The sequence below is a fragment of the Nylanderia fulva genome, unplaced genomic scaffold (genome assembly GCF_048542155.1).
Source record: "Nylanderia fulva isolate GAGA-0341 unplaced genomic scaffold, ASM4854215v1 Scaffold3, whole genome shotgun sequence".
NCBI classification, from domain to species: domain Eukaryota; kingdom Metazoa; phylum Arthropoda; class Insecta; order Hymenoptera; family Formicidae; genus Nylanderia; species Nylanderia fulva.
In genome coordinates this window covers 4,878,753-4,889,829 of record NW_028190368.1, presented here as the reverse complement: position 1 = coordinate 4,889,829, position 11,077 = coordinate 4,878,753, and the positions used below count along the sequence as shown (strand labels likewise).

Below are 11,077 nucleotides of genomic sequence, written 5' to 3'. Positions count from 1 at the left end.
ACTACGTTGCAGAAATATAACACTATTACAGTGCTCAAGTAACAGAAATTGTAGAATGTTATAACTTAACATACCATATATATGTAATACATAATAATTACATCATTTCAGATTGCCCAACTGTCAAATAAATGCTTATGGCGTCATGCAAATAGCAAAGATGCTGACGGAATTAAAATGTCTAATTGATATAAATCTGGATAACAATTCGAATGTGCAAGAGAATTATTTTTTACTTTGCACACCAGCTACAAAGTACATCATACAATGCATATAAATAAATACTATTGCGACGAATTTAATTTAATTTGGAAAATTTCCGTTATGTAGTTTGCGCTATTTATCTTTGAAGATGTGTAAGTTATCCGATAAAGGTATACAAAAGATCGCAGAAGAATTGAAATTCTGGGACTTGCCAAATAATTCAAAATTAATTGCTCTTAATGTGGCGGATAATGATATTACAGACATCGGTGCCGAATATATCTCTGCGATGTTGCGAACTAATCGGTAATAGTTGATTATTAATTTTAACTTAAGAATTAAATTAATTTAATTTTTTTTCGAGTCAAAAATATTTAATGAAACGTAATGTTTGTTAATATTCATAGATCTCTACAAAGCATCGTCTTGACAGGAAACAAGATACAAGATGACGGAGCCTTGCTGATAATCCAGGAACTTTGCATGTATTTTTAATAATAAAAGCGATAAAAGCGAATAAATTAAATATTTTCGGTTTAGGCTGCTATATCTTTAATAATAATAATATAACACGATAGGTCCCCTTTGACCCACGAAGAAGTCGTCGATCTTCGACGTCGCAGATTTCTCGAGCTAGAGAGCAAGGTTGATAGATTATCTTTCGTATTATTTTGTTCAAATGAATGTCCTAAATAAAAGATTGTAATTATATAGGTGGATAACGGAACTATTCAAGAAACTTCGCGGAAGATAAATAAAACAATGCAGCATCAGAATTTAATTCAGAATTCTAAAAAAAGTACGTTTAATATTTTCCAATTGTCTGAAAAATTCATTTCATGATAGTGTCATCTTTAAGATGCAACGAATCGTCGCGACAACTCGTCAAAGAAGAAAATACAAACAAATTCTTCATCGATATCTGACAATTCCATTCAAGTAATTTTGATCAGTATTTTATTAATTTTTTAATCAGAAATTATTGAAATAGGAATAAGAATATATAAAATATAAATTTCACAGATTTCAGAAAGATTTTTAGATAACAATATTAGTCACCCATTTACAAGGGAAACTATGGCAATAAGTGGATCAGTGTTGGCAAGCGGAAATTTAGAATTGCAACATTTGAGTTTAAGTTGTATGTCTTTTATATTATACATCAAATTTTTGATAAGTTCCAATTCATATATTTATGACTGAATATGTTTTTTTGCGGCTAGTCAATCGTTTGACAAATAAGACATTGAAGAAATTGATATCGTGTTTGTATTATCAGAATTATGTGCTATTAAATGATTACAGTAGAGGATTACTATACGTATTTTTGGAGGTAATTATTTGCGCAAAATTGTCGATAGAAAAAAATGTTTCTCGATATATATTATTTTTTCAGTTTTTTTTTACATTATAGGGTAATGATATCTCAAAGAATGAAGACTGGACAACGTTCCAGGAACTGTTACGTTGCAGAAGACAAGAAACTCAAGTAATTCCAGATGAAGATTTGAAGGCTTTCGTGCCGGTAGAAAGTGAAATCTTGCGGAGCAGAATCAGTGTATAATTATTATTCTTTTTAATTATTTTTTTAAATTCTTTACGCTTTTAAAATTTTCTTTTTAATTTGTAAATTGTGGTATCGAAAACTAAGAACTAATTAGTTCTTCTATATTTTCTACAGAGTCTACATATTTAGATTTTGAAGTTATTGTCACGTGAAATGCTGTGACCAACGATAGTGCAATTGTTCGGAAATTTTATTGGACGAAAATCTTATCTTATCATACCACGCATGATGCCCTCTCTACATCCGATGCACACGAACTCGAACTGACCGCATTGCCATTTCAATTATTACATTTCGTGAAAATGTTGCTGCACGTCGCCGCCGTTACTGTGCTCTTTAACATTGCCATTATTGAATTGGATTCCTTTTACTCTTTTCCGGAACAGATTGTAGATCTCCCATTGATCCAGGTAATAAGTGAATTACGTGAACGTTTTCATTCATGAAATGGAAATAAACCCAAGTAGCAAACTGACGTCATTAAATGTCAAAATGACGTTATTTTGACGTTTAATGACGTCATTCCATGTCAAAATGATATGCTCGCTACCTGGGATAGTAACACATTACATTTTCGTAATGCCAAAAATTGTTTCCCAAATTTACATTGTAATCGATTTGACCAGTTAAAAATTAACAACTTTTCCTCGTTTTTTGATCACGCCATTAAAATTAGAATAATTACTGGTATAATTTCTCGTTTACCTTTTATTTTTAATTTTATATTTTTATATTTGTATATGAAATTTATATCTGAGTATAAACTAAGGATAAAAATAAATTTGAAAGATGAATAGAACGTGAGAAATACAATTATAAGATATTATTTATACTTTTTGCGTGTTTCTGCACATATGCGACTGACAAGATCTTCTGAATAATCGCGCCAATTGACATTACTGACATCTGGTGTTAACATTCAGTGAGTTTCAGTCAGTTTACACGTGATAGTTACCGTGTCAAGTTTTCTATCGTTCTCCATTTCGTTTTACTAGAAGACGATCATATCTCGTGCACGCGCTCTTTAAACGCGGAGTTTAAAGAGGAAGTTGGATCATTTCGTTGCATTTTTTCGCGACATTCCAATCCCCTCGGAAGGTCATTCTAAATATACACTAAACTTGATAGCAATTTTTATACGATCTCTAGATTAGATTGTGACGTAAATGCCGCATAAGGTAACGCGTGATAATAAAATTTGTTGATTATCATCCGGCTGCGATGTCACTGTGATCATTGGCCGCAAGTCACGTGTGAGACAACCCGCGATTTCCGACATGTATGAAAACCTGTTCAAGAGCCCGTTGCACCGTGTATTTGTGTATGGCACGTTAAAACGAGGCGAGCCGAATCACGGTCTTATTAAGGATGCTGCGAATGGTTACGCAAAATTTCTGGGCGTCGGCAGAACGACAGTCTCGTATCCTTTGGTGATAGCTACGAAATATAACATCCCCTTCCTGCTGAAGAAATCTGACGTCGGCAATGTGAGTGGAAAAAATAATTAATGCCTTACGCAACATTAAAATTACAAGTCTTAAAGAATGAAAAATATAATTGAAAGAATTTTTAAGAATTTATAATTAATGTAATTTAATTAATGAAATTTATTTTTATTGTTTTTTAATAATAATTATTCAATAAAAAAATCAATACAAGCAACCGCAATCAATTTAATGACGAAATATTTCACTAAAGATTTAATCTTTTATTTATGTATAATAATATTATTGCAATGAAATTACATATACATTGTTGTTTCGAATAAGCAGCTCGTACTTGGAGAAATATATGATGTGGACTCTAAAATGCTAAAGAAATTGGATGAATTAGAGGAGCATCCCACATTTTACGAGAGAACCGAAGAAGAAGTCTTATTAATACCAGAATCTATGTTCAAGTCTGGAAAAACTTTCGAAGAGGTAATTTAATAAGTGTATATATAGTGTTCTATAAATAAGTATTTTTTAATGAGATATATTCTATTATCGATTTATAGTCAATTTTTTTTCTTATCAAAAATATTGAAGAAAGTTGTCATTTGTTGCAACTTTCTAATTTTATGAATCATATAGTTTTGTAAATTTTTATAGTTGATACATTTTTTATAATTGATATATCTTTAATTTTGTAATTGAAATTCTATTAAAAGAATTAAAAATTTTAAATATATAATTTTATTATTTTGTCTTTTTTCGAAGTTTAGTAAAAATTCTCTTGAAAAAGTCTTTTGATTACTTATAATTAGAAAATTATTAGTGTAACATTTGTTAAAAAAGAATCCATATTCTAAATTGACCAAAAAACCTTATTATTATTAAAGTTATAAGCAAACACTGATCTGAATTTGAACATGATTTTGATTGGAATAAATTTAACATTTTACATACGAAAAAACACTTAAGGAAGAGAGGGTTAGCCGAAATGTTCTATATTAAAAAATTTAAAAACAACATTAACTCACAGATCACGGAGAATCTTAACGAGGTTTATAACAAAATAATTAAAGTCGTGTAAATATTCTTTTTAAAAACAGAATCTGACGATCCTTCGACGGGTTATGATCTTTAATGTTTCGTTTTGTTTTATTGATTTATATGGTTTTAAGAAATGTGACTGACAAAATTTATATAATAATGTGTTAACTTTAATTAAATTCTTTTATAAGTATGGTTTTTAGTTTTTATTGATATGTTGATCTGAAAAATTTTTTTGATATACTTTAATAATTATTTATGTAATAAAATATTTTAGTGTTTCACTTGACACTTTCTCGACCACAATCACATGGTCGAAACGTCGTGAAGCTGAATAAATCATTTACTCGCTAGTTTGGTCGATTAATTTCTACAACTCCTTATTATTAAAATTATTTTAAAAATTATTAATTTAATTGAATATTTTTTATATGAAATATATATATTTTATATTCTCTTTCTCCATCTCTCTATTTCTTGTTTGAGTTTCTTTAAATATTAAATACGCAAGACGCAATGATATTTTTCCTTATTTAAATTTTTCTTTTAATATGAATTTATACTTCTTTTTCAGGCTGGCGAGTTGACAAAAACCTGGATATATTTTCTGCCGAGATACAGGTCCTCCTTACTAGATAGTCCCATGTACGCATCTTATAGTAATAATGGAAATCATGGATTGAAATATTGTGAGAAGTATGTTCGCGATAGATCCTATGATCACAGAAAGGAGGTGGAATAAATCATTGCCGGCGGTTTTTGTCTCTTTGCAGCGCTGAGGACTCGTCGAATCTTAATGATGTTCTTTGAACACTTCATCTGGTATGCAAGATGACGAATATGCTCTCCTACGATACTATTAAAATTCTTGCGATTAAGTGATCTGAGAAAGTGAGAATGTGCAGAAAATTGAGTGAAAATAAAGGTTGTTTGATATTGCACACACACTATTATGATATTTTAAAATTAACTATCGTAAGAGCATTTTTCTCCAGCCCATGCACATATAATATGTAAAAAATATATTTTTCTTCTCTCTCTCTCTCTCTCTCTCAATATATATATATATATATATATAACTACTTTTTCCTAAGTCTATTAGATAAAAATAATTTATACGCATGTATATATATTTTCTATTTTATAATTATTTTATTAACGTATAATATATTCATATCGTCTTCCAGATTAAAAAAATTAAATAATGTTGACAAATAGGATTTTATAAATGAAGGAACAGAAAAAAGTGGCAACCAATATATCTTGATGATCGAGTTTTATTAAATATGCCACGTATGCTCGCACCTCATACTTTCGCGCACTCTCACTTCCTGTCATTCCACCGCTCGCTCTCATGTATAACAGTAGCGATAAAATTAGTGTGTATTTCAACTATTCTGTAACAAAGAGCAGGCTAGTCCTCCGCGGCGGCCAAAATTATTTTAAAATTACTCCTCGAGAGGCACCGATGCTGCATCTCCGCTACATGCTCAAGTTAAATATCTTTTGACGCTGTTTATTCAAAACCGACGTGTTTCTTTCGACGGATGTTCTCGGAAAGACGGTCGGCTGAGGTCCTCGCGAATTACATGATTGCTTATTTTTTCCCTTCAATTAAATTGATTGATCGATGATATACGGTGCGGTAAATTAAAAATGCTCAAAGGCAGTACGTACGAATTATCCTAAGAAATTTATTTATAAATAATCACATTTTACTACGCTATACAAGAATTCTTATTATTAATCTATCGTTTCCGTATGGCATTCCTCTCATCGTGTCTTGAGAAAACAACACGCGTCAACTCCGCCGGGAAGGATCCGCCAATAACGAGAAACCGTCTTCCAAGAAACGGATTCGGCATTTACCTTTGCCGCACTCTTCGTCTCGAGAAAGAAACTTTTAGCTCAACAAAAAGAGAATTATACAATTGTCAACAAAGATGTACATAAGATTTTCTTTATATATTTAACACAATGTATGGTATATATGTGTCTTTCTCCTTTCTTTTGTATACAATACCATTGCGATATTTTTGTATACAACACCGTTTGCTGGTGCTTTGCACTATTTTGTCCTTCGCAGTTTGCTATTCTCACTCAAGTTGCATTCGTGTTATTTCGTTCTTATCTTTATGTTTTTGCGCCGTTTCAAAGCCCAGCCCCGCAAAAAGTTCGATTAATAATATATATATATATTAATAAACATATATATATATATGTATATATATATATATTAAATGTATATATATATTAATTTATGTTTTTGCGCCGTTCCAAAGCCCAGCCCCGCAAAAAGTTCGATTAATAATATATATATAAATATATATATATATATATATATATTAATAAACATATATATATGTATATATATATTATATGTATATATATATATTAAATGTATATATATATATTAAATGTATATATATATTAATTTATGTTTTTGCGCCGTTCCAAAGCCCCGCAAAAGTTCGATTAATAATATATATATAAATATATATATATATATATTAATAAACATATATATATGTAATATATATATATATATATATATATATATTATATGTATATATATATATATATTAAATGTATATATATATTAATTTATGTTTTTGCGCCGTTCCAAAGCCCCGCAAAAAGTTCGATTAATAATATATATATACATATATATATATATATATTAATACACACATATATATGTATATATATATTAAATTAAATAATATATAATATATATATATATTATATATATATATATATATATATTATATATCTTAATTATAATTTTTTACCTAGAATTTTTCGTTCGTTGAGATACGTTGCCATTTTGAGCGAAGCATTACTCTTTCTCAAAAGCGGAGAAAAAGAGGGCTCAAGATTTATCTCGCGATCTTTCGAGCCTATTTGAAGAATAATATTTTCACAGAGCGGCTAAAATTAATCGCGTGGATGTCGTTATCGCGACATTGTTATGCCGTCTTCGAAATTTATCATGTTCAACGCGATCTGTTCTATCTATACCGACAATGAGAAGGCATCGATCGTGGCAGTATATACGCTAAATTAAAAGTAGCATTATATGAAAGTAAGTGCAAATACCACGTAAAATACTTTAATGAATATTTTTCAGATTATAAAATCTGCGCATAACAATGACGCGTATACAATGTTACTCCAATCTGACGTTTTGAGGATTCGAGCACGTTTCGAGGATTCGAACACATTCTTCCGCACATTCTGACATTTTTCTTTTCTGGAAGCAATGTACTATACACTATGCTGATTAAAAAATGAAATATCAAAGTCGATTTCCAACCCACGTGTCTATACGGTATGAAAATAAACTGGCGCACACGCACGATATTCGTTTCGAATTATTATTACAAGGTCCATGAGCGCACGTGCAAATACCTAAGACCGATGATACGTCGCACGATCACTTGAGAAAATCGCCGACAAGAACCAAAATTAGCATACCCGAGTCTCATAACGGCTCCAGAGTATGTGTATATGTGTACTGTAATATACACTAGGGGTATGTGGTCCTAGTCTAGAAAATATATTTTCTCGGCGAGGTTGGATCACGAAACAGAAAAGAGCGACGATGCGATATTGATGTGATGTTTTTTGATTTGATCGGTGTTTTCAGCTTTGATCTTGCGACAGAGCGCCGTACTTGTTGCCCAGGGAAAGTTTGGGCACTTGGACTTGAGACTCTGGCACGTTGTGCGACCTGCTGCTTCCTCGATTGCGAACAACTTCCTCGAACGTTCCCTCGTCTCGCCGTCTAAATAATTAAAAATGTATATAATATACATTTCTCTACACACTTTGTAAATATATTTTTAATCCCTTAAAAGTAATTGGCAATCTATATAATGTGTAAATTTTTGAAATATTTATTTGATTCTTAATGATATTTATGGATTTAATTTTTATAATTATATATAGTAATAGATTTTAATTTTTTGACTTTTTAATATTTCCTATTTCTATCCATCAAATATAAGAAGACTTTATCAACCAAGATTGACAATATTTCTTTTCTTATCAACAGATAACATAAAAAGATAAGTATAAAGAAATTAAATAATTAATATATTACTTTAATTAATAAATATAAATGTAATTTTGGAGCGATTCTAAAATAAAATTCTGGATCAATTAATTACTCTTTTAATATGAGTTTAGGGAAGTGTTTAGTCTAATATTAAAGCAATCTTAATGCGGGAGGTTTTCAATTGGCACTCAATTGTATTTTTAGAGACCCATGCATTTTTTTACAAATAAATTCTTATTTCTATTCAATTAAAATAATATTTTCTATTTGTTTAAACTATTCTTTGTTTAATTATAAAAACAATTCAAAAAGAATTTATTTAACTGCTTCATAATCTTTATTACTTCTGCACCTTTAAAGTTGAAAATTAATGAAATGTTATATTATATATTATAATATAATATATAATATAATATTATTAATTAAATATAATATAATATTTCATAATATAATATATAATATTATTAATTAAAATTAATGAAATATTATATATTATAATATAATATAAATATTATATATTATATTATATATTTCATTAATTTTAATTAATTTTAATTAATAATATTATATTATATATTATATTATAAAATATTATATTAAATTTGAATCTTACTTTCTGCCCCATGGATTGCTGCCGTTACTTTGCTGGGGCTTGGAATTCAGGGTGGGAAAATATTCTTCACTATGTATATCAGGCGCGACATTCCTTCCTCGTGGTCGTGGACTAGTGAAGGTAGGTTGATTTCTTAAATGTGGCGCTTTGTAACTACTCCCCCCCGTGGGTGGTGCTACGGGTGGTGCTGGCGCTGGTGCCGGTACTTCTGGAGTTTCTGGTGGAAGATCCGGTTTCTTCCATGGTCCCGAATGTTTTGTGCCGCCCTCGCCGGATTCTCCGTCAGAACTGTTCTCACCAGTGCCCCTTTCGTCGTCTGATTCCGCATCCAGACTGTCGTTTACCGTCAAATGTCCAATCTTTAGACCACTGTAGTCCTTTTTCTCCTCTTCAAATTCTTTCCACTCGTCCTCATCCTAAAAAAGATATATAATATATATATTTATTCTTCACATCCATCTTAAATTGACTCTTGCGATTTCTTAAATATGTAGAATCGATATTTTAAATAGCACTGTACACCATCGCAGAAGTATCCTGTTAATTCTGAATATCATAGTATGTTCAATATATATCACGATTGGTTTCAAATTTAATGTAACTTTAAGAACAGCAAAGAATAAAGGTACCATTTCATGCACAGCATGCAGCCGCAGCAGTTTGTTACTATTGGTAAAGTTCAATTGAACGAACAGCAAAGCAGAAGAACACACAACTAGTTGATTCTAATTATTATATCAGTTAAATAATGGATTTTAAAAATAAAATAGATTATGAGAATATAAAAGCAAAAATCGTTATTTTAATCCTGAAATAATAAGGAACCAATGCTCTAATAAATTTTGATTACGTGACTGAGTTGCTGCTGCAGCATAAAAAGGCACATTTACGAAAGCTAAACACGAGGAACAGCGCATCCACGAGGATGCTGTTCACCAGAGAGTGGTCGGAAGAACACGTGCTCGGAAACAGCTGGCGCGACGCGTTGACCATCTCGCGTGTTCGGCGATTACATAAGGGGGCGTTTAAACGTTCGAAGAACCTAGTGCACCATCGTCGTAGGCTACTCTACGATGTTCGCGGGAACAAACATGGCAGCGTCGTGGCATCGCACGAATTCCGAAGTGCACACGAGAAAATCACGCGTGAGAAGAAATCATCGTCATCATCGTCATCATCATCATCATCATCATCATCATCATCATCATCATCATCATCATCATTATCATCGTCTCACCTCGGTGTGCTGGGACTCTTCGCCCTCGGGATTCGCTGGTTTCTCCTTCGGCTTGGGCTTCTCGAGTGGCTTCTTGCCCGTCTCCTCCAGCTTCTTGGCGACCTCGTCGGTCGTGGCGAACTTCTTGCCCTTGGCCTTCTTACGGTCCTTTTTAGCAAAAAAATCGTCCAGGTCCGCCATGGTGACGCGACAGAGTCCGGGGAGTCACGCGAGAACCGAGAGGGGGTTGGAATTTGGACGTGCACGAGAGCGCGTGAATAGGTAACGCACCAAGAACACGCTGCTCACGGACTAATCTGGGTCTTCGCTACGATCGTCCACATGGGCTTGTCTCCACCGGAAGTCGGCGGCGTCAACCGCGCGAGTCAAGCGCGCAACTGAAACGCTCCGGAGCGGCCGAGCTGTCAAACGAGGGAAATCCCTCGTCGAGTCGGGAAAGCGCGGAAAAAAATCAGCCCGCGACGCGGAGGATATTTCGCGCCGTCAGGTCGCGGCCGGACGTCACGTCGACGATGGAAACGCGTTTCCGAAATCGCGCGGGTGGCGCCGACCTCTAGCAGAAGACCCTCGCGCGGAAGGAGCGCACGCGAGCGACCTAACCTCGCGGCTGACGCGTCACGTTGCGCGCGTGACGGACGATCGAGCGCGTTTGCCGGCCCCCAGCGCGCTCCGTTTTCACGGGAAACGAGAAATCGTGACTCGTGTCGAGAGAGCGCGTCGATTCCCCGTCGACCCTGGAAGATCGATATCGAAATGCGTGCGAGGACGGAGAGGTTAATTGCTTCCCCGTGTCATCGCGAGCGTAATATAGATGGCACTTTGAAATGTCGCTTGTCATTTCCGGAATATGAATCGAGAAACGAATATAGAGACACGTGCGCCGATATATGAAACGAATGTAAATCGTTCCGAGAAAATA

At 33.1% G+C, this 11,077-nt stretch overlaps 2 protein-coding genes across 3 annotated transcripts; one reads left to right on the top strand and one right to left on the bottom strand.

Annotated features, from left to right (window-relative positions):
- Nucleotides 1-2,046: 2,046 nt before the first annotated feature.
- On the top strand, nt 2,047-6,150 carry LOC114933469 (putative gamma-glutamylcyclotransferase CG2811). 2 transcript variants are annotated; one of them, XM_085484415.1, is made up of 4 exons: nt 2,047-2,181; nt 3,070-3,258; nt 3,544-3,693; nt 4,823-6,150. In XM_085484415.1, the coding sequence occupies exons 1-4, from the start codon at nt 2,074-2,076 to the stop codon at nt 4,988-4,990; spliced, it is 615 nt and encodes a 204-aa protein (XP_085340541.1). In that variant the 5' UTR covers nt 2,047-2,073; the 3' UTR covers nt 4,991-6,150. The 2 variants fall into 2 exon arrangements, with proteins under 2 accessions (XP_085340541.1, XP_029161913.1); XM_029306080.2 differs by lacking the exon at nt 2,047-2,181 and having other exon boundaries at nt 2,672-3,258; nt 4,823-4,944; nt 5,022-6,150.
- LOC114933523 (protein CDV3 homolog) lies at nt 5,508-10,672 on the bottom strand. The gene is made up of 3 exons (XM_085484414.1): nt 10,159-10,672; nt 8,922-9,337; nt 5,508-8,035 (listed from the first exon to the last, which is right to left on the bottom strand). Exons 1-3 carry the CDS (start codon nt 10,336-10,338, stop codon nt 7,894-7,896), a joined length of 738 nt encoding a protein of 245 aa, XP_085340540.1. The 5' UTR covers nt 10,339-10,672; the 3' UTR covers nt 5,508-7,893.
- Nucleotides 10,673-11,077: the final 405 nt, after the last annotated feature.

Bases quoted from the DNA above. Each gene is read 5' to 3' on its own strand.
- LOC114933523 (XM_085484414.1), bottom strand. From the start codon at position 10,338: ATGGCGGACCTGGACGATTTTTTTGCTAAAAAGGACCGTAAGAAGGCC. The intron at 9,338-10,158 runs GTGAGACGATGA...TATCTTTTTTAG, and splicing joins AAGAGTCCCAGCACACCGAG to GATGAGGACGAGTGGAAAGA. The intron at 8,036-8,921 runs GTAAGATTCAAA...TTAATTATTTAG, and splicing joins AGCAATCCATGGGGCAGAAA to ACGGCGAGACGAGGGAACGT.
- LOC114933469 (XM_085484415.1), top strand. From the start codon at position 2,074: ATGTTGCTGCACGTCGCCGCCGTTACTGTGCTCTTTAACATTGCCATT. The intron at 3,259-3,543 runs GTGAGTGGAAAA...TCGAATAAGCAG, and splicing joins AGAAATCTGACGTCGGCAAT to CTCGTACTTGGAGAAATATA. The intron at 3,694-4,822 runs GTAATTTAATAA...CTTCTTTTTCAG, and splicing joins CTGGAAAAACTTTCGAAGAG to GCTGGCGAGTTGACAAAAAC.